The sequence below is a fragment of the Pelecanus crispus genome, chromosome Z (assembly GCF_030463565.1).
Source record: "Pelecanus crispus isolate bPelCri1 chromosome Z, bPelCri1.pri, whole genome shotgun sequence".
Classification (NCBI taxonomy): Eukaryota; Metazoa; Chordata; class Aves; order Pelecaniformes; family Pelecanidae; genus Pelecanus; species Pelecanus crispus.
This window is the reverse complement of record NC_134676.1, coordinates 75,593,059-75,620,082: the sequence shown is the minus strand read 5'-3', so window position 1 is coordinate 75,620,082 and position 27,024 is coordinate 75,593,059. Positions and strand designations below refer to the sequence as shown.

The 27,024-nt window shown below is 44.4% G+C and overlaps 1 protein-coding gene across 5 annotated transcripts; it reads left to right on the top strand.

The window, feature by feature from the left end:
* Window positions 1-160: 160 nt before the first annotated feature.
* On the top strand, window positions 161-25,595 carry PTGR1 (prostaglandin reductase 1). 5 transcript variants are annotated; one of them, XM_075725789.1, is made up of 10 exons: window positions 7,009-7,045; window positions 12,572-13,477; window positions 15,423-15,468; window positions 16,198-16,257; window positions 17,467-17,634; window positions 19,000-19,117; window positions 19,414-19,569; window positions 21,127-21,232; window positions 22,807-22,925; window positions 24,433-25,595. In XM_075725789.1, exons 2-10 carry the CDS (start codon window positions 13,372-13,374, stop codon window positions 24,541-24,543), a joined length of 990 nt encoding a protein of 329 aa, XP_075581904.1. In that variant the 5' UTR covers window positions 7,009-7,045; window positions 12,572-13,371; the 3' UTR covers window positions 24,544-25,595. The 5 variants fall into 5 exon arrangements, with proteins under 5 accessions (XP_075581901.1, XP_075581902.1, XP_075581904.1 ...); XM_075725788.1 differs by lacking the exon at window positions 24,433-25,595 and having other exon boundaries at window positions 12,572-12,677; window positions 13,340-13,477; window positions 22,807-23,872; XM_075725786.1 differs by lacking the exons at window positions 7,009-7,045; window positions 24,433-25,595 and adding an exon at window positions 161-246 and having other exon boundaries at window positions 22,807-23,872.
* The last annotated feature ends 1,429 nt before the right edge of the window (window positions 25,596-27,024 follow it).

The following is a 27,024-nucleotide window of genomic DNA, read 5'->3' as shown; positions in this document are numbered from 1 at the left end:
GGGTAATGTCTTTGTACCGCCCTTGAATTACAGTAAAAGTGAGAAACCGTGCTTCTGTACTTCAACTCCCACCACCCCTATCCCCCCAAAAAACCCAAATCTATGTCTGTTCAACTGTCTTGCTGTGATTTACAGAAGTGTTTCCATTCAAGCAGAATAAAGAGCGCCTATTCAAAATTTGCGAGCGCATGTCATTGGAAGAACAGTAGTTGTCCGGTGCTGCATGTGTCAGAGTGGAAAAGTGAGGTCAGCTGAATGCCTTTACTCTTTCCTGAAACTGCCGTCGTTATGCTGTAAAAATAGACCAGTGTTTCACAAAGAGGACTTCCATGTTGTACTGTCAGCTGGACCTAGTGTTACCGCTGAGATAGGGGAGCTGCTGTAAAACTGATTGTACTGAACTACCTAGTTTGTAGTCTGAGGTTATTTTAATCATTTGAAATAATTCAGACTGCAGGTCTGCATTATAGGTAGGGAAAAACTTCTGTGTCTGCTTACTTCAGGAATTACTTTGGAAGCAGCGTGATCTGTTTTAAGGCATTGCTGTGACAGCACTGCTGCTGGAGGTACTGTAGCCAGGAAGCGCTTGATGATGTCATGTCAGCTGCTCATTTGCTAACATCTGGACACCATACTGAGAAAAATTATTTTGAAGTTTGGGGAAGAATGAGACTGACACCGTGTAACAATACAGCCATCACTGTTTATTTGGCGAATTGAAAATCTTTCAAAATGATTGTTGAATCATTTTTTGATTGGCAAAAAATCTGCAATCTGTGGCAAACATGCTTGCATGTTTCTTGCCTGAAGGCAAGTTCCTGATTCTGTGAGAGGTGGCTGCTTGAACCACACTGCAGGTGGCACCTGGTTGCTCTCCAAAGGGCCAAAATGATTGTCAGCATGTGGCCGATGGAGCTGGTGGCCGAATAGCCAGTGTTGTTACTCCTTTTCTGCCCAGGCTAACTACAGCCTGAAATAAGAAAATGGAAATAAAGAAGAACCACTTCTGATGTGAGAGGCTTTCCACTGTGAAGATAACCATATATGTCCTCTGTTTGCATATGACATGAAGGAGAGGGATAATTTCAACCTTTCTTAAGTGGGTATGTAATAGCTTTGACCTCATAGGTCCTAAAAGTTGGGTCCTTCATTTGGTGTAATGGTAAAATGTGCTATATTAGTGATAGCATTCAATTTTAAGTAGTTAAAAAAAGTTGCAGCTACTTAACATGCAGTTAGCATGTTGGAATGAATATAGCATGTGGTTTGAGGAAGGAAAAGATACTTTTAGCAGCTGCTTAGCTAGGATAATTTTTAGTAGTATTATACCGTAATGTGCATTATACCAAATGTATAGCAGATATCTTTCCTAACTCAGAAGTCACAAATAGATATTCTACAAAGGTAAACATATAGTATAGCTTCACTGGTTTGTGAAATAAGTATTTTAAGAATTGGGAAAGGGTTTAAGTTTAGTAAGTATATGATAATACAGCACAAAAGTAATGATGCAATAGTTCAGAAAGGTGGGGTTTTTTGGAACTCAGTGTGCTCACTAGAATCTCTAAGGACTGAATGCATGGTCACAGCAGATGCGTAAAAGATGGTGTTCTATTTTGGTAAAGCAACACCTGTTTCTTTTTATTTCATGGGATGAATTTAACACACCCAAAAGGCTTTTTGGGTAGGCAAATATTGTAAGGGTTAATTTTCTGATTTTGGTGGGGTTTTTGCAAACCATGCTGTATTGATTCTTGGTTCAGAGGAGATGATTGGGGTTTTTTTCTTCTCACAACTCAGTTCTGGTGAAAGAAATTAGGATGTGTACATCCTGAATAAATCTCCCATGAGAGTTTTCTGGTTCTTCAGGTATTTTGAAGAGTATCCTGTAGAAACCTGCGCTAAATAATAAGTAAAACCCACAGTAATAAATAAGTAAGAAATTATAACTTTGCTTCCTCCTAGTATTGATTTAATTCTTAAGGTGTTCATGCTCACAGTTGTTCATATGAAATAAGCACTAGTTGTTGTACCAAGAACTAATTACAAATTAAGACTGCTAGTTGCCATTATGTAGTCACAGAATAATTTATGTTGGTAGGGATTTGGGGAGGTCGTGTAGTCTGTACACGTGGGCAGAGCCAGACCAGACTGATCAGATTGCTCACAGGCATGTGAATTTGTATAAATTTTGAAAGATGGAGATTCCACAATCTCTTCAGGCAACGTGTTCCAATACCTGACCCCGTCATGGTTTGGAGGGGAAAATTCCCACAACGTTCCACATATCATTGGAAAATAGTGTCTTGCAAACTGCATTCATTATCTCTTACCCTGCTGCTGTGTGCTCCCCTCAGAGCACCTCAGATGAGCTCATTTCCATTTTCTCAATACTGTCTTACTAAGCATCTGTAGAAAGCAGTAAATCTCCCTGTAGCTTTTGTTTCTGGAGACTGAACAAAGCCATTTTTCTCTGGTTTTTCTTTGTCTTTTCCATTTTCCAGTCCCTTCATCATCTTGGTGACCCTACACTGGACTCGCTCAAGTTGTCTCAGTGACTTACTTGTACCAGGGAGCTGAGAACTTGACATAGTGCTCCGGATGCAGCTGGGTCCCAGTTCAGGGTGGTGGGGAAGGACTCGGTCCTTCCAGGTCATGACTGTCCAGGTCTTTTATAAGGACATCAAACATTGTGGCTCCCAATATGATCCCTGAGGGTCACTAGTAATGGGCTGCCAACTGGACTTTCCTGAGGAAAGGAGGACAATCCTGCAATCCTCTATTTTCTTACTCATTTATGCACCAGTTTATCGCACCAGTTTGGCTGGAAGGATAGTATGGGGGATTATGTCAGTGACCTGTTTATATCTGATTCTTTTCTGTGTTTATGCAGCTTTATTTGCTTAAATGTTCTTCATGTGAAAAAGCATGCTTCTCAGTCTAAAGCAGGTACAGATTTCTTTGCACCAATCAATAGCATCTGAGATCCACTGATGTAGGTTATGGCTCAGTTTCCCAGGGAATTTGGGACCACAGGTGAACTGGCAAATCCAGTCAGTTATCCAAAGTCTGATTCGCACATTTAAATTCACTACTCTTACAATCTGGGAAAGGAAGCAAGAGCAAAGGTTAAACACCAGACCAAATACTAAGCAGGCAATTTAGAAATTCTGACCTTCTTTCTAGTCAGAGAACTGAGACTAAAGTACGTTTCTAATCTAGACAGGCTGAATACTCACTAGATGTTTTTTCTTCTGTGGTGGTACTGCAGTCTCCTTGTGGGGTAGGTGGTTTATATCTGCTCGAGCCTATACCTCTCATGAACTGATACTCCCATTAAGGTTTACAACCGTTGAAAAGAAGGGTCCTGGAGGAGAGACCCTGAAAGGCCATCAATCCCCTTCAGCATACAAGGGCGACAGATCACTGTGTGCTGGGGGTTCTCAGATGGGAAAATCTTTAGCCAGAGAAACCAGAAGTCTGGAGAAGGACTGTTTTCGGAATCTCTGCTTGTGTGAAAAACATGTGAACCTTCCCTCAGGGATTCACCGTGACAGCTCTCAGTCTTACACGTTTGGAGAGGTACTGATCTTCACAAAGCACCAGCGGAAAGGCAGGCAGGCTAAGAGCAGGAGGCGTGGGGGGGACTTCAAGGATTTTTCTTTCAAGCCTGCAGATTTGTGTTTTAAACTCCAGTAGTGGACGTAATCCTTGCTCTATCTCTCACAAGTTTTCTTGTGCTGGTCTGGATATAAATTTGAGAGAGGGACTGCATTTTAGACTGCTTTTATAGGGAAGAAAGGTCCATGCTGTGCAAGCTGTATGTGTATGCATTTCATTTGAAGTGCATATTGTCTGCGGGGGTGTAATTGTCAAACGACATTTGGCACACAGGAAAAAGATTGAAAGAGAAATCCTGTAGGTGTCTTGATGGTGGAAGATACATGGTTCCTTAGACACAGGAGAGTGTTTTCTGAGGGAGCAAGCAAGCATATAGAGGGAGGAAAGGGTGAAAGCAGGAAGGAAAGATCACAGAATCATAGAATGCTTTGGGTTGGAAGGGCCCTTTAAAGGTCATCTAGTCCAACCCCCTGTGCAATGAGCAGGGACATCTTCAACTAGGTCAGGTTGCTCAGAGCCCCATCCAACCTGACCTTGAAGGTTTCCAGGGATGGGGCATCCACCACCTCTCTGGGCAGCCTGTTCCAGTGTTTCACCACCCTCATCATAGAAAATTTCATCCTTATATCTAGTCTGAATCTACCTTATTTTAGTTTAAAACCATTACCCCTTGTCCTATCACTACAGGCCCTGGTATAAAGTCTGTTCCCATCTTTCTTAGAAACCCCCTTTAAGTACTGAAAGGTCACAATATGGTCTCCCTGGAGCCTTCTCCAGGCTGAACAACCCCAACTCTCTCAGCCTGTCTTCACAGGAGAGGTGCTCCAGCGCTCGGAGCATTTTTGTGGTCCTCCTCTGGACCCGCTCCAACAGGTCCATGTCCTTCTTGTGCTGAGGGCTCCAGAGCTGGATGCAGTACTCCAGGTGAGGTCTCACCAGAGCAGAGCAGAGTGGCAGAATCACCTCCTTCCACCTGCCGGCCATGCTTCTTTTGATGCAGCCCAGGATACAGTTGGCTGCCTGGGCTGGGAGTGCACGTTGCCGGCTCATGTCCAGCTTTTCATCCACCAGTACCCCCAGGTCGTTGTCCGCAGGGCTGCTCTCAATCCCTTCATCCCCCAGCCTGTATTGATACTGGGGGTTGCCCAGTCCCAGGTGCAGGACCTTGCACTTGGCCTTGTTGAACCTCATGAGGTTCACATGCCCACTTCTTGAGTTTATCCAGGTCCCTCTGGATGCCATCCCATCCCTCAGGCGTGTCAACCACACCACTCAGCTTGGTGTCATCTGCAAACTTGCTGAGGGTGCACTCGATCCCACTGCCTGTGTCATTGGTGAAGATGTTAAACAGCACTGGTCCCAGTACAGACCCCTGAGGGACACCATTTGTCACTGATCTCCGTCTGGCCATTGAGCCATTGACCACTACCTTCTGGATGCGACCATCCAGCCAATTCCTTATCCACCGAACAGTCCATCCATCAAACCCATATCTCTCCAATTTAGAGAGAAGGTTGTTGTGGGGGACTGTGTCAAAGGCCTTACAGAAGTCCAGACAGATGACATCTGTAGCTCTTCCCTTGTCCACTGATGCATTCACTCCTTCATGGAAAGCCACTAGGTTGGTCAGGCAGGACTTGCCCTTGGTGAATCCGTGCTGGCTGTATCAAATCACCTCCCTGTCTTCCATGTGCTTGAGCATAGCTTCTCGGAGGATCTGTTCCATGATCTTCCCAGGCACAGAGGTGAGGCCGACAGGTCGGTAGTTCCCAGGGTCCTCCTTTCTATCCTTTTTAAAAATTCCTCTTCTTCCAGTCAGCAGGGACTTCACCTGACTGCCATGACTTTTCAAATATCATGGAGAGTGGCTTGGCAACTACATCAGCCAATTCCCTCAGGATGCTGGGAGGCATCTCGTCAGGTCTCATAGACTTCAGGTTCCTCAGGTGGTCTCAAACCTGATCTTCTCTTACAGTGGGAGGGACTTTGCTCTGCCACTCTTGCCATCCATCCACTCAAGAGGTGTGGGAAGAGAGGTTGCCAGTGAAGACTGAGGCATGAAAGTTGTTGAGTACCTCAGCCTCTCCTTGTCTGTTGTTACCAGTTTGCCAGTCTTGCTCATCAGGGCAGGTATGCTTTGTTTGACCTTCCTTTTCTGGTTGACATACCTGTAGGAGCCCTTCTTCTTATTCTTTGTGTCCCTTGCCAGTTCAGCTCCAGCCGCACCTTGGCCTTCCTGACCCCATCCCTACACAATGGGGCAGCATCCCTGTACTCTTCACAGGATACCTGTCCCTGCTTCCACTGCTTGTGCATTTCCTTCTTGCCCTTTAGTTTGACCAGCATGTCTTGACTCATCCATGCCAGTCTCTTGCCATCCTTTCCTGATTTCTTACATGTGGGGATCGAGAGCTCTTGCGCTCTGTGGAAAGCATCCTTAAAGGTCTGCGAGCTCTGTTCTGCTGCCTTGTCCCTGAGGGAAGTTTCCCAGGGGATCCTATTGACTAACTCCTTGAAGAGCTGGAAGTTTGCTTTCCTAAAACTCAGGGTCCTGACTTTACTCTTCACCTGACCTATACCCGCAGGACTGTGAACTCCACCAGTGCATGATTGCTGCAGCCCAGGCTCCCTCCAGTCTTGATGTCACCAATTAGCTCACTTAGGTTGGTGACCAGCAGGTCCAATATCGCATTCCTTCTGGTAGGGCTAGATGGACACTCCTATTTACAGACCATAGGAAATGTCTCAGACAGAGCTCACATGAGTGATCAGTGGTAAGAGGCAAATCTGTCAGTGGCCATATGTCATGGCAGGATGGCTTCTCTGTTGTGGCACTGGGAAGCCCTAGGGTGGCATTTTGCATGGATGCACCCATTTTCACTCACTGTGGAATGTAACAGTAAAGTACTATGCTGAACTGATGCACGCTGCAGGAGTGGGGAGGTCCTCAGGCCTCTTTTGCCAGATGCTGTCTGCTGTCTAAAGCAGTGATACAACAGGTGCTGATCACTGCTCTGTGCTTCCACCCTTTCACTGCAGTTCCTTAGACTCTCATTGACTTCCCTCTTCCCCGCCCCCCGCCCCAACCCTGCATCCCCTTTATCTTTTCATTTATCAGTCTCAGACTCCTTAATATTTCAGATGTACTGGAGTGGTAATAGATAACAGGTGTGTCTCAGATATGTTAGGTGGGCAGGAGCAGCGAGTTTCCTTCTTCAGGGAGAAGCTGGTTCCATGTATTATGAGCAGAAACTCATTCAAGGATGAATCTGCCCTTGTAATATTACAGAAATTCAGGAGGGGGCCTCAGAGGGATGTCTGGTGCTTGAAAGTATGTTTTGTAACTTCCCTTCTGAGCACACAGGGCTGTCTTACTACACTGCGCTGCAAGAGACAGAGACGGGGGTGCTTAACCTTTGTAGAGGTAAGTAATGAGAAATGAGGGATGGAGCAGTCAACAGACAGGCTTAGTAAGTCTTGAAGCTCTTGCAGTAACTTCACAACGTCAGATACCAGCCTGAGATTTCTCATCTTTTTCCCCCTAAAACAAAATTGCTTGCTTGGTGTAGTCAAAAGTTTGGGGTTTAATTTAAATGGAGAAATTTAGTTTTCTAGAAATTTAATGGAGCTTTTAAAAAAAATAGAGTTTTCTTTGACAGCTGTAAAATCAAGCAAATGAAACATTTCTCTCTGTGGTGCAGTAACAGGCAGGTCCCTGCAAATGTAGGAAGCGAAACTGCTGCAGTATGTCTCAACAACTTTCATGAAATTTTGCATTTACTGATGTTGTAGCTTGTGCTTGGACTGTATCAACATTTAAGCAAGGGGGAAGTAGGAAGAGTGCTTGAAAGAAGCTTAAGAATGCCCCACAGTGACCAGGGAATCACAGCTGGCCCTTCAAGAAGCTTTGGTTTGGTTTGTCAGCCCAGGTCACCTGCAGCGTCCCATCTTCTTCCTGTCTGCAGGCTTCTTGCTTATTCTTTCTTATCAGGCATAGGTCTTAAGACTCTCACGTGCAGTTTCTGAGAGCTGAAGGGCAGCTGACCTATTTCAGCACGGGTTTTGGCTTCCCTTTTCCCCTCCCCATGTGAGCTTGCTCTGCAGGACTGTTGAACCTCTCTTGGAATTACAGCCTTGTAACAAAGTGTAGAGCAGCACGGTCTTTTTACCGAGCAATGACTGCTCACCTCCAATCTTTGACCTCCTTCCAGAGCTTCACAGCATTGCATAAAGAAGTGAAGTTGCAGCTTTATTGTTTCATAATGCAGCGTCATGCTTGCTAAGATATTTACAGTATAGTGTCTGCCAGAAGTAGCATGGGAGTGGTTGGCCTTTTCCTTGTTTTTCACCAGAGGAAAGAAATGATTTCTGAGAAAGCATTGTAATAGCTAAGCCAGAGGGGAGGAACAGGTAATTTTTGCTAAGACTTGCAGGCATTTATGATTTGAGGCCATATTCACTCCCAGGTAATTGGTAATGCTGTAATGTAAGGGGAATCCCAAGGTAGCCTCTGCTTTGTGACTCCCTTGGCAGTCTCTACTGCCAAGAAGTCCTTTTAAGTTTTTTGTTTGTTTGTTTGTTTTTTAAAAGTATTTAGAAAGTCCTTTATGCTGGTGCCTGGCAGGTTGCTTTGAAATGCTGCAGGAGACTGCATAAATTGGATCTGGAGGAAGGGACTAGATGAGATGATGATTTCCTGAACAACTTTGCTGTTGTGGTGATTGGTGTTTTTTTCCTCAGCACTGATCTACAAACTAATTATGTCTGAGAGATACACTTTACGCAGCTTTTAATCATACCCTTTTCTTCCAATGTAGCTGGGAGCATAGCTGTTCCTGCTTCAGAATGGAGATAAGAGGAAACAACTACCGCAGCTGTATCTGCAAACTAATTGTAACTTGCAGCAAGATGAACTGTTAAGCTAACCCCAAATTTGAATTGTAACTGACAGGCTTCTAAGAGGATCTTGTCCTCAAAGTTAGATTTGGGCAAGCCCAGGCTAGGAAACCATACCACACAAGATACGAATGTTAGTTGGGGTTACTTATGGAAAGTAAACTGGTTTGACTCATGCTCCCTTGAGAGCTTTACTACTCTTCTACTTTAATGTGAAGGCTCCCAGATTTCAGTTACCACCTCCTGAGGCTCCAGTCAAACTCAATCAATTTTCTCAGACCAGTCTGTCCTCTCTTTTATTCCTGACCTTCTTTTCCAGTTGCTAGTATCTACTATGGGATTCTAGTTTTCACCTCTTCCTTCTTCTCCTCTCTCCCATTTTCCCCTGAATTGTGAACCTTCTTCCCTGCCCTGCTTTTGGGTATTGAGCTGTGATAGCCTGTGTGAAGGTGCTTTGCTTGCAGCTCTGCTACAGTTTGCACCAACTGCAGTGTCTGAACACAGACTGGATCTTTGCTTTCTTACATATATTGTTAGTGAACAAAGTTGAGATTCCCCAATCCATTACTTCTTTCCTAGGTGTCTGATTTTATGGAAAAAGTTGATAGAGATTAATGTAAAACTTTATTCTTTGATAATTTGATGGGCTAGACCAGAGGATGAGGGTTTGAAGGAGATCAGAATAAATGCTGTCTTGGACTTCAAGGTCAGTAAAAGCTTTAATGGTTCTTTTTTAAGAATATCAGACAGAAATGCATCACCTTAATTTTTTCCTGGGACTTGCTAGAAATGAATTATTTTTAAAAGAGTCTTTTTATCACCTTTATGGATTGTCCTTTCTCAAGTTTTTATCATAGCTGCCTCTTTGCAGTAATGTTTATAATGGTCTATGAAACACTTTATACAGAAAACACACAAAAGAAATGTATTATTCAAACCCACTGACACTGACAACAAAGTAGTTTTACAGTGCAGTGGTTACTGCTCTTGGAGCTGAGATGGTGGCTATCACATGCTTAGTCCAGTAATGCTTTTACTGGACCCCACAAATGTTGCATCACTGCTGTTTACGCTTTAGAGTTCTTTAATATGCTTAAGCTACGTAGTCCTTACCAGTTCTTAAGATTTTATACCTAAACATACAAAGTAATCTTTCTTTGTTATCCTGGAAATTAGTTTGTGAATCCATTCTTCAAGCACCTGTCTGTGTTCTGTTTTCTCTTTGGTTTGGGGCTTTTTGTTTTACAGCCTACAGAAAACGTTCCTAGCCTTGAAGTGGCTATAATAATGCAATTTCAGTAGAAGAAGTGGTCAGCAGAAAATTTGTCCTGTTCCCAAAGTTAGGCCTAAATGTAATAAAAATGGTTCAGTGAAATTAATCTTGCGGTATTGTTTGTAGGAGGAATCATTGCTCTGCTGAAAAATCTGTGTATCACAAAAAGCAGAAATTTTTGGTACGGATGTGAAGATTGGTGTGAATGGGAGGTCTGAGTGCAAGCACGGAAGGAACAGAGAAGAGAGAGAGAAATGGCCAATGCTGGTGGCACCTAGATTTACAGATCATCAGGATTACGGCACATCTTTGTGCAGCTGCTTAGAGGACCAGACAGGGAAAACAAAGGGCAGCCTAAAACAAGGGACAACATGTTCCTGTACTCAGACTAATGTGAAGAATCAAGCCGTTAAGAGGTGATGGTCGGAATGTAAAGAACAGGGCTGGAGCCCCGAGGCACACAGACAGAAGAGACAAAAAGCAGGGAGTCAATATTGATGGTGGGACAGGCTGGGGGACAAAGCATTTCTGAATCGTGTTGGCTCCCCGGAGCATCGGCGCAAGGCGGCCAGCCCCGCCAGCATCCCTCCCTCCTCCCCTGTCATTCCGGCTGGAGCACTTGAGTACCTGTGCTTGAACGCAGGACACACTGCTGGGACAAGCAATTCTTAGTGCTTGTGGGTATAAGCGAGTGAGCGGGATCAGTTTTGTCTTGCTCCAAACTCACCTTTTGCTCCTGTAAGCCCGTTTGCTGGGTTTGCCTTGTTGCTGCAGCGTTGCGATATCCTTTGTTACTGACAAGTACAGATAAGCACCGTTGATACCAAAGCAAATCCAGCAGCGGATGGAAGTGCCAGGGGAGTGCCACCTGCTTTTTTTTTTTTTTTTTTTTTTTTTAAGAAAGAACATTTGCAAGTCAGATCGCAATTGCTGCAGGTAACCTTTCTGTGACCTTGGTTCTTCTTGTGATTGTTTGTAGGAGGTGAGGAATGCTGCTTTTGGCTGCTCACTTAATGCATGCGGAATGCTTGGACGGTCAGCTTGATGATACTTCTTTTATTTTGTGAAATACGTATGTGTCCTGATACAGGTGCTTTCCCCAGCACACGCTCCTCATACAAAAATTCGCGGATACTATTCTTCAAAGTCTGAACCTCCGTAGGAGGAAACGGAGTATTCGGAAAGTTCCCGAAATAAAACTCAATAGCAACAAAGTTACTATTAAGCAGGCATCCTTTATTGCAGCGCTGGGCAGCACCGGGGATCGTTCCACCACGAGTGCTCCAATGATTTGGCAAACCTCCAAAGATTATATACTATAAAGTCGTACATATTCACAGGATTTCCGAGAATTCATATACATAAACGTGAGATTTCCCGGAACTCATTGACATATGCAAATGTCCAATCCGCAGGCGTAGTCGTCCTCTTTGGTGGTCTTCGGGGGTCCTCCGGTGGTCTCCGATAGCCCTCCTCACTTGTCCGCTGGTTGAACTTTGGGCCTCCTTTGTCCATATATGGTCACTGAATTCGCTCATCAGGCCTTTGGCCTTGGAATGTTACAAAACCAGTTCCTTGAGTGCTCATCTTGGCACAGGTGTCCTGAGTCTATGTTATCAGTGCTTTAGTAAGCCTAACAAACTTAAGATCTGTTTTATTGTGCCAGACAAGGAGTCACATTCTTCGAAATATCTGTCCTATTTATCTACTCTGCTTCAGCAAGTAACTAAAACTATCTGGGTGAGGTTTAGCCCTTTCTCTCCTAGCACAGGAACCCTTCACCTGTGCTGTGTTTGTTTCTCATCGAGGAACCAGGAATATCCCTAGTTCAAGACAGAAAGTTGCTGATGGCTAATGAGTTTCTGGGTCTGGTGCCTTTTGCTGTTATCTAAATAATTGCGAGCTTGGCCTGTTCTCCCTGGTCCTTGCTTGTGTGTCTTTAAAAAGTTTTGTTTATTTTCTCAGGTCTCTGTTCATTATTAGTAGTTTTGCTTTCAGGTGTTTTGTAGTTAAACATGCCGCTATGTATTGGTCTCTTTACACTTTCCACCCGTCATATTCTACTTGAATATTTTCACAAGAAAAACAAAAGCTGAAGACAGATGGTCCCTGGACAAAGTTTTCTCCCATGCCGCATGCCTCATTGCAACACAGTTGAGGCACAATGCCAAAGCTTGCTACTATTTCTTAAGGTGGCTCTGCAATGCACAGAGAACCCAGCATGCAGCAGCGTAGCCATACAAGCTCTGATCCTTTGATGCATGCATTGTGGGCAGTGAAGGTGTCAGAGCACACTGTCCTTTGAGAGCCTGCAGGAATCTCACTATGTAAATGTCATTATAGTGTTCCCTTGTGATAGTGGCGTGTGTATGGATCATTCGCTGTGTTAAGTGATGGATTGAACAATGAATTTTATGTACATTTTTAATTAGATATTTTTTCCTCAGTGGCAGAACTCTTAAGAGTTTTAGTGCTGGACTGGTAAAATGTGATTTGAAGAAACTGCTGCTCTGGGGGATAGTCTCCAGACTGCAGTATTTTGGAGTTTCTAGGACCATGGTTTTTGTGTATTTAGCTTGGCATATTGCAGAACATTCCTGTGCAACTGGCTGGGTGCTGAATTGGAGCAGTCTGTAAGGGTGATCTTAAATCTTAATAGGAGAAAGGTGAATCACATTGGTTGTGCCCTGTGCCAGGTTTACTGAAGATTTACGCTTGCTCCTGGGGAAGTGGACTGCAGTACCTGCTCTGTCGGTAAAAGCAGATATCTTTGCCTTTTAGGAGGTGTGTGACACGGAAGGAGACCAGCCACCAACCGAGTTGCGTGCAGAAGGTTATTGACTGGCCTTGTCAGCAGAAGACACAGTTTGCCACCTGCCTGCTCTAAGTATAAACTTCTCTTTCTTTGTCCTTGTTGATGTACTTGCTTATAGGAAGGAAAAAGGGGTTGTGAGGGTAAAACTAATGCAAATCATTTGTTTGTTAACATTTTGTATGGAAAATGCTGGTGACAATGTGCTCCCAGTTCGAAGCCCTGAGCTTGGCAACTGGAGAAGCGTTTTCTTTCAACATAAGGGATGTGGGATGTCATGGAAAGAGGTGTTTCTTACCTTTGTATTTCTGACTTGCACTTTGGTTCAAGCTTGTAAAAGTTTAGGTTCAGTACTCACCCCATATAATCGGGGCAAAAGAGTGGATTTAAGGGGTTGTTTTTTTTTTTTCCTTTCAGGATTTTTTTTTCTCCTTAAACTAGTAGATTTTTCCTCTTCAATTGCTTTAGAGTGGGAGCTGTACATCCTGCTGGGGCTGACTTCACACACCAGGGCTTGCTGCCAGCAGGCACAGAGGTCTGGTGGGTTGCAGGGAGCTCTCGGTTGCTTAGGCAATGAGCGGGCTTTTCAGACATTTTCTTGATCTAGTGATATTGCTACAGGATGCCGGCAGAGGCTGTCTTGTGTGATGGCATGTTATTGAGGTAGTTTTCCACTTCATAAAGTCTAAACCAGCCCCCCATGAGCAGCCCAGCACCACTGGGCATCTCTTTGACAGGTGCTCTTTGGCCGTGCTGATTGTTGTTCAGGATGGTGACTGCCAAGGCGTGGGTTCTGAAGAAGCATTTTGAGGGTTTCCCCAAAACCAGTGACTTTGACCTGAAAACAATAGAGCTGCCAAACCTAAAGGATGGAGGTAAGCGAAGTGCCACCTGTTTTTTCTTTTTCCGGAGGTTGTCTGGTTGGTGACAAATGGCTGTGCATCTGTAGAACTGTTTGTATGTTTCTCTGGCTTGGATTTTCGCAAATGGGTTGGCATGGCTTGTGGCGAGCCATGCACCTTAGCAGAGAAGGGTGATTGCTTAAGAACATGTATGCTGATGGGTTTGGTGGGTTTTAAGACGTGCTGCCTTCTGATAATACGCTTAGAAACAGTGGCTGAGCTCTTCTAGCTCCAGCGCCCAGCGTCTGCAGCATGCCTTTCACAGTCTCACACTGTCTAATCACACGTGGTGCCTGATGGCAAAGGCATTCAAATGTGTTTGCAAATGAAGCTTACTGGAGAAAATTGCTGAAGTGGTATGCCCTTGAAACTGACAGCCGCAAAGTAACAGAATTAATTTAATTTAGAGAGAGAACTGAACCGTGACACAGAGAAAATGAGGTAACTACAGTAAAACTCAAATGTGCTTTACTGGTGAAAGGTTTTCACCTACTTTATTTTGCAAAGTCCTTTGGAGAAGGCTGGAGAAGATGGTAGCTTCTGGGAATAGGTTTTCATTGGAGTTTTTCATGCTGATAGGGAAGGTATTGAGGACAGTGCTGGGGGAGGGCAGAGTGACTGGAGTGGGAGTGAGCCTTGGGGCTGGAGTCAATGTGGGCTTGTCTTTCATTTTAAGAAGCAACAAGGCAAGACTTCTGTCTGCATTCAACATCTATTTTTTGCCAGTGCTTATCTGTTATATTTGACCTGTTGTGACAGCAAGAGAGAGTGAATAAAAAGGGAAAATATTGCACAGGTTTTATTCCTGTGTTTCTCTCTTTTGAAAAGGGTAGGGAATATGGTTGCTTACTTTTATCCAAGAGCTGTTGATGAAAGAATGATCCTTGATTTTTGGCTTCACATAGACATCAATACCATGCTGACCATGCTGTCTTGAACCTCACCCCACCACTTGTCCTTTACAAAATTTACTCTGGTTTAGAAGGTGCACGAAAGAAATTGCATTAAAGTACTAGTTATGTTTACAGCTTAAAGGTTTGAAAAGCGATTTCTTCTTTCATATACTTTCAAGCATTTTAATAGCATGTGTACTTCTGTAGCATTCAGACACACTTAAAAATTTCATGCCTGTGAGTATTTAAGAACACTGAGTCATTTTTTCCTTCCCATTTTGATCCCTACAGCAAGCAGAGGCATAACTTCATGCCAGAGTAACAATTTTAAAGGTTATGGCCTTTCTTGTTGTGTTACATGGCCTTGACTGTTCTTCCTGCTCACTCAGAGTAATGCAAAAATATTTATATCTGAATATATTTCTAGCTTGTACTAGCTAGACCACTGTAGCACAGGCAATGAAAAGTAGTATTAGGTGGAGATGAACAGCTAAAACTGCTGTGTGAATAAGAATTTAAATTAAAATTTGTTTAACAGTATATTTCACAAGAACTAGTGCCATTAGAGACAATAAGGCAAATTAGGCTACCTAAAAAAGATAGCCTAATGCTTTCTGTTTAAGGCAGCAAAGTAGAGTTTATATTTGACCTGTGCCAAGGTTTCAACCACCCTCTGCTGGCTGAATCACGGGAAGGTATTTTATAACTGGGTCAAAAGTAAGTTAGTGTTTTTCTTAGGCTTGAGCCTTCTATAGAGAGAGGAGGCAGATAAAGAAAAGATTGAAAAGAAGCTAGCCTGCTAAAGAGACAGTACAGAAAGTGTCTTTTGTAACAGCACAGCGATAATCCAGACAAAGCTGATGAATGTAGTAGTAATTTCTGGTAGTTTTTCCCTAAAAGATGATGGGATATGGGGTTTTTGAGCTGTCAGGAATTCCTATAGCTTTTGTTGAAAGACTGACTTGTGGAAACTATGCTTTACTGCACTGCTAATGCCCAGGAATTTGCTTTGTCTTTTGTTGCAGAGTTGCTGCTTGAATCAGTGTTTCTTAGTGTTGATCCTTACATGAGGTATATATCTTTTTATTCTTTTTAAACGGCTGGCTAAGATACCTCATTTGATCTCCCACTTAAACCTCAAAAGAACATGTACTGGGAGCATCCCCTGGTGTCAGTGTTCCAGATGCCTTTGTCTGCTTTTTATAAAAAATGTGTAAATTACAAGACTCCTAATATAGAACTGTGCCAGATTGAGCCAGACATCAGGATAATGATGCTGCAGCCCTAGACTTTTCTTGGACTCCTTGTCATGTTCCTTGTCACATCTGTTCCACTGGAATGCAATGGGCTCAAATGAGACTGCAGCCCTGTTGCAGTAGCTGCTACACTTATCTTAGCAACCTTGTACTTAAGGATACATATTCTAAGTAGGAAATTGCTGATATGCCCATGTTAATAGGCAGTAGTTCAAGCACAGGGAGATGGGGTAGTTTGAAGAAGTGTGGTGGACCCTAGTGTCAGAGATATTTCTTTGGAGTCTCAGCCTTCTTGTAGTGGTGGACCATGCTGGGAAGATTAATGCTATTGTGTCCCCAACACTTTAGCCCAGTGTTTAGTCAAGATGGGATGCCCGAGTAGCTGGCTATGGAAGACATCCAGTTAAGTCATTACAATGGCGATCTCTTTGCAATCTGTTCAACATGCTCTCTTCCTGAGTCAGACAGTAGCTACTGCTTCATAGCGTATCTGGAACATCATTATAGTTGCTTACTGTAAGCCGTCTCTCTGCCTGTGTTACAGACCTTACAGTCGAAGGGACATGAAGGAAGGGGACATAATGATAGGCACACAGGTTGCCAGGTAAGATCTTCAGATCTCGTTATCCATACACGTGGCAGATCTCAAAGGAATGTACTGGAATTCAAGACATCTGCAGCCTGCATTATCTGTTCTTGATGTGAGTTTACATACTTCTGCAACTGTATTCTTGTCTGTAATTGGTTGGAGTGTGTTTTTCTTCTAAGAACCTCTTTTGCCTTCTTGGATAGCATTTAGACCTCCGATACAATCTAGATGTTATTTCTGGCGATAATGTTTTCAAAGAAAATTTTTACAAGCAGCGGTATGAAGGACCGACCATTGTACTTGCTGTAAGCATCAACTTCACATTTTAAAATCTGCTGTGCTAGTTGCATGCCCAAAACCATATATGCTACCTACTCCAGCTGAGAATACCTCAGCATCACCTAAGATACAGCTCTAGCCTAAGGGTTATCCAACCTTAAATCCATTCTTTCCCAAGCTTGTGGCAATTAAGCTACACAGATGTTTCCCTTTGTCAGCTTGTTCCTGCTGTGCTGCCTCTAAGTTGCTGCCCAGGAACATCTGTGGCCTTTGACTTTTGTGTTTCTCTGCAGGAACACGAAGGCTGGGATAAATTAACAACCAAGTCCGCTGAACAGAAGGCCAACTGTTTCCGATATTTCAAAGCTGCTTACCCACCCCTTCCCAGTGTAGTTTTCCTGTTGGGCTTAAGAAAGTTGAATTTTCATCTGGCATAGAGACACCGCAAATACAAAATTCTCCCTGTTACTTGATACTGCTTTCTGTCTGGTTTTGTTACCCCAAGAGGTTCCATCTTCAGGATCTTCAACCTTCAAATGAGGCGCAGGTTGTCTGAGAAGGGAACTGCTTGTTACAGCCTATCTGTGACTTCTTGCTTTTCCATCCTTTAATCCTGGTATCCTCTTTCCTGCCTTCTAACTCATACCAGACTGGTGCTAGTCAAAAAAAAGTCAGCATCCATGTGGGAACATTGGATTTGTTGTGAGCAGGGCTGAGTCTAGAATTATCTTGCCCAGTATCCCCCTGGTGATGAGAGATTGTAGACATTTCAGGAAAGACATCAGAAGCCTACAGCACCAGCAGGTATGGGCTAGATGTCCTGATGTGAAATACTTCTTTTCTCCTGCATCACAGGGCAACAGGAATAAAGTAGGAAGGAGCCACTAATGATTTGTCTCTGACAGGGTATTCTTTTCTTTTTTTTTTTTTCCTTCTTTTAAACAGGACTGTAGAAAGCAAGAATCCTGCTTTCACAGTGGGGACCTTTGTTGTGGCTAGAAGTGGCTGGAGAACTCATTTCATCTCTGATGGGAAAGACCTACAACTCCTTCCTTCCAGTTGGCCAGAATCACTCCCCAAATCTCTGGCTCTTGGGGCAGTTGGCATGCCAGGGTGAGTTTCAAGATCCAAAGGCAGCTATCCCCTGGATTTTGCTGTGTAGGGTATTTCTGCCTATCTGTATGACTTCCTTCCCATGTCTTGTTCTACCAGGACGTTGTCTGCTCACTCTGGTAAAAAACATGTATGCTTCTGGTTGCCCTTATGCTGTAGAGGGCCTGAAGTTTGGCCCATTCTCTAGATCAGAGGAGATTTGCCTTGGAGATTATGGTGCCTCTCCTTGAGGAGTTGCAATAAGGTAGGAGGAGGATCCAGGAGGAGCTGGAAAGTATCCAATTCAATCTGAATTAACCTCAGTGGGAAGACTCAAACTTCACTGGCACCTGGACTAGTCTGTTTTTGCTGGTTGGGCTCTTCTGCTATCACCGTATTTCCAGAATTGCCCCCAAAATGGCAAGACAGCTGTCATATCATGCAGCAAAATAGAGGTCCTTTAAATTGCAGTGCAGCAGCCAGAGCCGCTGTGCTTCAGAATCTGTATTCACTGCTGCAGTGTCAGTCATCTTCTCATAAGTTTGTGTGGGAAAGAAGGACTTGGTTGGACCTGTTGACACAGAAGGCTTTCAAAATGATTGTAACATTGTGTGTGATGCAGAACTTCTCAGGAGATTTTGACATCTGTCAAGATACATGTTTTTCCAGACAGCTGCTAGATAGATTCAGTTCACCCTTTCAGTTTGGACCCAATGGGAAGCTCTAAGCTTGAATTTGGAAGTTAGAAGAGAAGTTTGTTGGGATTATGGACCAGTTGATCACGTTGCTTCAGGAAGCTTGCAGAGCCTGATGTCATTCAGTATTTATAAGATCAGTGGAACATGCTTGAGCTAAACTTAAGTGGTTCCTACAGATCACTATTCACCCAGTAGCCATAGCTCTACACAGTAGTCCTCAGGAGCAGTGTGCCCATCAGTTCAGCAAGGTTTTGCCACCATTTTTTATTTTTCTGCCAACTTTGATTTGCGATGAGTATCGTTTAATCTTTGCTTCAATCTGGTAGATACCAACTGTCTACTGACCTCTGCCTAGCTTGGATTTACTCTCTTCCAGTGTGTAACTGAGTTGTCACAGAGTTATCTCTATGTTTCTTCTTTTGGCAAGTGAGCACAAGAAAAGCTGTTTTCACCTAAGGTAGACTTCTGCCACAGCATCCTGTTTGCCAGTAATGTATGTGGGTTTTTTCTGGGATGGCTGTAAAAAGGCCAAATTAGGAAGTTTGGGTTAATTTTTCTATTTCATAAAGAATGAGGAAAACTGAATCTTGTTCTGGCTGTGATGATATTTTGGTTCAGTGTGGTCAAGTCACATCTCTGTGACTGACATCTTTTATCCCTCACTGAGCATTCTTTCTTTTCTTCACAGCCTCACTGCATATTTTGGTCTGCTGGAGGTCTGCAAGATGAAGCCAGGAGAGACGGTGCTGGTTAATGCTGCAGCTGGCGCTGTGGGCTCTGTGGTGGGGCAGCTTGCTAAAATTGGGGTGAGTGGCTCGTACTGCTTATACTTGCTCCTCAGAAGGCTCACCTGGGAGACAGGAGAGCAAGGTCATGAATGATCAGGAGGGCAAGCATCCCTGAAGGCATGCCTACAGTAAAGTCTTGAGATGGAACAAGCTCCTGAAGATGTAGCAAAGCTAGTTGAATGTTTCCTAGAGCTCAAGAACTCATATGGTGATGACAGCCCGACTTCAAGGGTGAGCCCTCCACCCAGCACTCTGTGAGTGTCAGCCTGTGTTGTGAGGGGATCTTTAGGAATGTTTTTCTCCTTTCCTTGCAGGGTTGCAAAGTGGTTGGCTGTGCTGGGTCAGATGCCAAAGTTGCCTATTTGAAAAAAATAGGCTTTGATGAAGCCTTTAATTACAAGACTGTTACATCTTTGGATGAAGCACTGCGTAAAGCCTCTCCTGATGGCTACGACTGTTTCTTTGACAATGTGAGTTCAGAGAGACGGCCTTACCCTGAGCAGACTGTCATTTTCCTTAAACTATAGCAGGAACTCAATATTGTATACATCTAATTGAAGACTACACCAGGAACTCAATACTGAGTTCCATCTAAGTGAGAAATGGTCTCCATAAGAGCTTACTGCTTTCCTGTTCCCTTCCCACACTTATTTCTGTGGCTGACTTGGGCAGTAACAGAAAGAACAAAGACTGAAAGGCAAAGCTGGATTGGTGGTGGTGTTTGTGAAGGGAGAGAGAGAAGCTTTCACTCTTTGGAAAGTATGGCACATTTTGGGGAGGTGAGGGTCACAGTGAACATTTAACTGATGCTGAACAGAGAGAGCTCTGGTCCATTCCTGGCCCCACCTTGGACCACAGACGGTTCTCTGCTGTTGCTGGAAGGGGAGCGAGCATGGACAGCCTCATGTTACATGGTCCAGATAGACATGGTCCAGGTGGCTACACCGGTACCTGTAAACAAAAGAGTTGCAAGGCCCACTTGTAAAACTGCTGGAGTGGCCCATAGAAGATTTCTGACCTCTCTCAGGTACAGCTAGAGTTAGTGGGGGCTGTGGACTGTTCTCAATAGGCTGTTTGAATGTGACCGTCTTGTTTTGGAGACTAAGAGAGTTTAACAATATGGATGCAGTCAAACTACGTCAGTTCACCTTCAAGGCAGAGAACAAGTCCTGGCTTTTTTAATTTCCTAGTATAGCTAATGTATGCATTATACCATATAATATAAATACCTGGCACAGGGGTATTAGCTAACATACTGGCCTGGTTTAAAGGATAGGCATCATCACCCCTTTAGCATGTCTGTCTGCTCATCTAGGGATGACAGTGCTGTTATTCTATGCGGATTGCAGTACACCCACCTTGCCTTGGCAACCAATGTGAATGCATGGTGCCAGGGCAAAGCACTTGCCCCTGTGGCAGGAGCCCCTGGTTGCTTTGCCTCACCCTTTGAAATTTCATGTCCTGTGCTGCTAAGGTCTTAAACAGGTTTTATGGTCACGTCCATTCCCTTCCCTCTCATGACTTTTGTGCGGAGCTCTCCTCAGCAGTAAACTTCTTCACAGCTTTTCTCCGTTAAAACCTTCTGAGTACAGCACATCCCTATTTGGGATAAAAGAATCATTAAGAAAAAACTTCTCATCACCGTAGTGTGAAGAGGTGAAAGTGCAGACTGGTGTGGGGAAAAGCAGAGGTGGTGCTTCTTAGTATCCCTAGACATGCCCCTTAGGAGGTGGGATCTAAGGGCAAGTCCTGCCCAATGCTTCCAAACCAAGTTTTGTGAAGCAGATTCGGAATGAAAAACAATTCTCTGTGTTCATAACTAATTTTTAGAAGAGTGACATTGAATCCTCATAGGTATTGACTAAGTGTAAGGGTTTCTGTGGCCACCAAGTCTTTGGAGTAGTGGAACTCACCTCTTCACCCCTTGATGGAACTTGTTGGTACAACAATGCAAGGTTGGCAGGTTTTGGCAGTCAATGCCAAACACTGGATTGTCTGTAATGCTGGACATGCTCTGGTTCTTGTAGGTGGGTGGAAAATTTGCCAGTATTGCTATCAACCATATGAAGAAATATGGAAGGATTGCAGTCTGTGGAGCCATCTCTCAGTACAATGACTCTGTGCCTCAGCAAGGTGTGTGCCTGCTTCCTTGTTCCAAGTTTATTTCCTGTTTGGTGATGGCAGACAGGAAGACATAATGGGAGTCTCTTGAGATTTTATTGGTTGTTTCTGTATGCCATTTGAGTGTATGTATGTGTGTACATTTGGGTAACTAACTGCTGCTCTGGGACATCAGGAGTGTGACCACGCTCCTTGTGTGTATGTGCACTCATCCCTGTTTGTGCAGACTCCTATTGGATGGAGAACATCAGCTGATTAGAAATGGAAGGAGAGACTAAACTACTTAAAACAGGATTCCCTGGGGCTCTAAGCAGATACAGATCAGTAGAATGCAGGTGTGGTGGCATGATGCCAGTTACACAGTACATACTTTTAGATGAGAGAATGGATTCCCCTCAGGTTTTTAGATGAGGCAGCATAGGGTTTTTTTTCCACAAGATTTCAGCTACTGGTGAGACTGCTGGGAAATGTGGCTGAGATGAATATTCACTTTCAATAGCATTAAGTTTTCCGAATTTGCCTTCTAGAATAAATAGGAAGTCTGAACTCTCTTTGACAACTGACTGGCTTTGGACTCCCAGATCACTTTAAAAATGGAACTGTCTTTTGAGAGTGGCTTAACCCCAGTTGGCAACTAAGTACCACACACCCTGCCTCCCCAGTGGGATGGGGGACAGAATCAGAAAAAAGGAAGTAAAACCTGTGGGCTAAGATAAAGACAGTTTAATAGGACAGCAAAGGAAGAGAAAATAATAATAATAATAATGATGATGATGATTATGATGATAAAGGAATATACAAAACAAGTGATGCACAATGCAATTGCTCACCACCCGCCAACCAATGCCCAGCCAGTTCCCAAGCAGTGCAGTGATCGCTCCCCCCGGCCAACTCCCCGCAGCTTATATACTGAGCATGACGTCATATGATACGGAATAGCCCTTTGGTCAGTTTGGATCAACTGCCCTGGCTGTGACCCTCCCAGCTTCTTGTGCACCTGGCAGAGCATGGGAAGGTGAAAAGTCCTTGACTAGCATAAGCAGTACTTAGCAACGACTAAACCATCAGTGTGTATTCACATTATTCTCATACTAAATCCAAAACATAGCACTATACCAGCTACTAGGAAGAAAATTATCCCAGCCAAAACCATGACAGGAAACTATCACACATTTTTATGATTGAGGGAACTGTTCTTTAATGTGCGTAATTTTTTTGAGATTTAGGAAGAGCATGAGAGCTTGGCAGGCTATCAAACAAGCTGTCATGAGAGTACTTCCAGGATTCAGCTGAAACCCCTCAGCTGAAGCTGAGGCCACTTGACTTCTGAATGAAACTGTTTTCAAAAGTGTTGGGTGTTTAGACACAGCTTTATGGATCAGGCCTTTGTTTCCCTGGGTGGCTGTCTGTCCTTGAATCCTTGGTCTTTTGTCCTGGAAATACTGTTTGGAAAAAAAAGCAGTTGCTTCTGGCTGGAACAAAGTGGTTCAGTGGTCTTGACTGGCTAAAAGCTCCCTTCAGGCATTGGGTCTTATTTTAAATGAAACTGATATTGCAGATGGTTTGCCGATACCTTTCTCTTGCAGGGCCTTACATGCAGGTTCCAATGATCTTCAAAGAGCTTCAAATGGAAGGGTTTATTGTGACCCGCTGGAATAACCGCCGGGAGGAAGGTCTGAAGGCACTGCTAAAATGGGTCGTGGAGGTAAGGAAGGAAGGGGTAGTTTTCTGTAAGGTGTACTCACACCATAGCTTCTCTCTTTGCAAGGGGTCTCTTGTCATAGCTGTTGAGGTGAGGTGCCAGCATGATACTTTTCTTCCACCTGACTTGATCTTTGAGCCTTTTGGGGACACTGAAACCACAGTGAACGTGCCTGATCCCTTCTGCTTTGTTGAGACCTGCGATGTTAGCTTGTTAACTAAGATATATTCCAGAATACATGTAGGCTTTGAAAAGGGATGCTTATAGAATAATTCAAAACACTTCTCTGGCAATGAAGAGTTTCATATTTAGAGTGATTCCCCTATTTCTCATTCAGAAGTCTCCTTTAATTTGTAGTATGAGCAAAGATTTCCATTGTAGTGTTGTGCTGAAATTACTGGCAAGAATGGATGTTTTTATGGAATTGGGAGCTGGGCTTTAAAGGGACTTAACAGGGAATTTCTTAAATTTTATTTTTCTAAATGGGGGCTGATTTTAACACTTGGTTCATGGCTGTGCAAAGCTTGTGAGTGTTCTGTGAACACTAAAGGCTAAGAGGCTCTAGCTTTTACAAACATGAGGATTTGGGATGGCTCAACTTCCAATCACTTAGATCTGCAGTTCCATACTTCCTTACGCATAGAGACAGGCCTGGCTTTGCAGAAGGAATCCTCTACCTGTCCATTGTTTGGGGACCAAGTAGCACTAAATCTATCCTGGTGTGTTTTTATAGCAGTGACTTTTGCTCCCTGTTGTGACTCCAAGTAGAAGGTCTTGCAACAAAAGCAGATCCTCACAACAGCCTACCTAGTTTTGCAAAGTTACTCTGGTGCCTGCCACCTTGCATATTTCAGGTGAATCATACAAGCTGGAGAAAATTTGGTTGCAGTTTAGTCTCCTGAAGATCACAGAATCATAGAATCATCTAGGTTGGAAAGATCCTTAGGATCATCAAGTCCAACCATTAGCATAGCAGTGCCAAGTACACCACTAAGCCATGTCCCTAAGCACCACATCTACATGTCTTTTAAATACCTCCAGGGTGACTCAACCACTTCCCTGGGCAGCCTGTTCCAGTGCTTGACAACCCTTTCTGTGAAGAAATTTTTCTTAATATGCAATCTAAACCTCCCCTGGCGCAGCTTGAGGCCATTCATCCTATCACTTGTTACTTGGAATAAGAGGCCAGCACCCACCTCGCTGCAACCTCCTTTCAGGTAGTTGTAGGGAGCGATAAGGTCTCCCCTCAGCCTCCTCTTCTCCAGACTAAACAACCCCAGTTCCCTCAGCCGCTCCTCATAAGACCTGTGCTCCAGACCCTTCACCAGCTTCGTTGCTCTTCTTTGGACACGCTCCAGCAACTCAACACCTTTCCTGTAGTGAGGGGCCCAAAGCTGAACACAGTATTCAAAGTGCAGCCTCACCAGTGCCGAGTACAGGGGGACGATGGTAAAAACTAGGCAGCTGGTGAATGAAAACTCAGCAATTTCCTTTCTTGCTTTCTTCACAGGGAAAAGTAAAGTGCCATGAACAAGTCACTGAAGGATTTGAGAACATGCCAATGGCTTTCATTGGAATGTTAAAGGGAGAAAATCTTGGAAAAGCCATTGTAAAAGTGTGAAGGTCACATATTCCTGGGACAATGGCACAAAAGAATGTGATTCTGTTAAGTGCTTTTAACTCACTGATCGAGAGGCATGTTTCAGTCTTTTTGTTGGATGTTCGGTGATGATAACTTCTGTTAATAATTGGGCTAATAACTTTAAGTACATGACAATGGCTTTGGTCTTGAAGAACTTGAGAGTTGCTTCCCAAAGTTGCACACAAAAAAAAAGCCTTAAAACTGCTGAACCTCATCAGAACTGTAACAGATTTAATAGTAGCTTAAACATTTCTACGAGTTGGCTTGTAGAAAGAAAAGCAATTCTGAAACCTTTGCCAGCTGATGTCACATCTAATGATTAATGTTTACCTATTGATTTGGCCCAGAACTTGGCAAGAGATTTTTTTTTTTTAACCAGTATCAAGGGGCAAGAACAGGCTAACAATACCTGGAGGTTCACAACTTCCTCACACAGTGTTTTTTTAAAAAATTTTCATGACGAAATGTAGATATCTCAGTTATTCTGATATTATGGAAAGAAAAAATAAATCTGTTAATGGATACTTTGCTTGTGTTACAGTTCTGTTTGTGGAATGCCCTCCACTTCCTTGCAGTTAACACAGGGTGGCTAAAAATATTGCAAGCACTTATTTGTCCCAGCAGATCTCACAGTACGGGGTGGCATGGATAGGTCACTTACTTATTTCCTTGAGTAATTTGGCCATTGGTATCCAAGCTTAGAGTTGACCTCGCCATGGTGTTCACCCTGGCTCTCCTGGAAGATGATGGCAGTCACCAAGGCGAAGGGCTCCGGAGCAGACGCTTGTGCTGGGGCACACTTGCTAAGGCGGCTGAAAGCCTCCACCAGAAGGAATGCAGTGACCCAGATGGAGCTCCTGCACGAACACGCAGCCATCCAGGTCTCTGGCTGCAGGGAGTGCCTGAGCCTGTCACTCATACCGGAAGACAGTGGAGACAGCAAATGTCTTCGGTGTGACCAGGTAGATGATCTGCTCAGCCTGGTGGCTGAGCTGAAGGAGGAGGTGGAAAGGCTGAGGAGTATCAGGGAGTGTGAGAGAGAGAGAGACTGGTGGAGCCGCACCCTACTGTCCCTGGGGCCAAGGCACCAGGCAGAGGCACCACAAGTAGCGGAGGATCCCCTGCCCTCTTGCCAGCAAGCAGAAGGAGGGGATCCAAGAGACAGGGGGGAATGGAAACAGAGTCACCATCCCTGGAAGTGTTCAAAAAACGGGTAGACGTAGCACTTTGGGACATGGTTTAGTCTAGTCTACCCTTAATTGGTTTAGTGTGGACTTGGTAATGTTAGGTTAATGGTTGGACTGGATGATCTTAAAGGTCTTTTCCAACCTAAACGATTCTATGATTCTATTCTATGAAATCAATACGCTGGCCCTAGCTGTGTTAGCTTGGTGTCCAGAACCCATAGAATCATAGAATCCTAGAATGCTTTGGGTTGGAAGGGACCTTTAGAGGTCATCTAGCCCAACCCCCCTGCACTGAGCAGGGACAGCTTTAACCAGATCAGGTTGCTCAGAGCCCCATCCAACCTGACCTGGAACGTTTCCAGGGATGGGGCTACCTCTCTGGGCAACCTGTTCCAGTGCTTGACCATCCTCACTGTAAAAAAATTTCTTTCTTATGTCCAGTCTAAATCTATTCATCTTTAGTTTAAATCCATTATTCCTTGTTCTGTCACAACAGGCCTTGCTAAAAAGATTCTCCCCATCCTTCCTGTAGGCCCCCTTTAAGTACTGGAAGGCCATAAGAAGGTCTCCTTGCAGCCTTCTCTTCTCCGGGCTGAACAACCCCAACTCTCTCAGCCTGGCCTCATAGGAGAGCTGCTCTAGCCCTCACATCATTTTTGTGGCCCTCCTCTGGACCCGCTCCAACAGCTCCATGTCCTTCTTGTGCTGAGGGCCCCAGAGCTGGACGCAGTACTCCAGGTGAGGTCTCACCAGAGCAGAGCAGAGTGGCAGAATCACCTCCTTCCACCTGCCGGCCATGCTTCTTTTGATGCAGCCCAGGATACAGTTGGCTGCCTGGGCTGGGAGTGCACGTTGCCGGCTCATGTCCAGCTTTTCATCCACCAGTACCCCCAGGTCCTTGTCCGCAGGGCTGCTCTCAATCCCTTCATCCCCCAGCCTGTATTGATACCGGGGGTTGCCCAGTCCCAGGTGCAGGACCTTGCACTTGGCCTTGTTGAACCCCATGAGATTCACACAGGCGCACCTCTCCAGCTTGTCTAGGTCCCTTTGGATGACATCTTGTCCTTCTGGCATGTCAACCCCACCACTCAGCTTGGTGTCATCTGCAAACTTGCTGAGGGTGCACTCGATCCCACTGTCTATGTCATTGATGAAGATGTTAAATAGCACCGGTCCCAGTACGGACCCCTGAGAGACTTCACTTGTCACCGGTCTCCATGTGGACATCGAGCCATTGACCATGACCCTCTGGATGCGACCATCCGGCATGGTG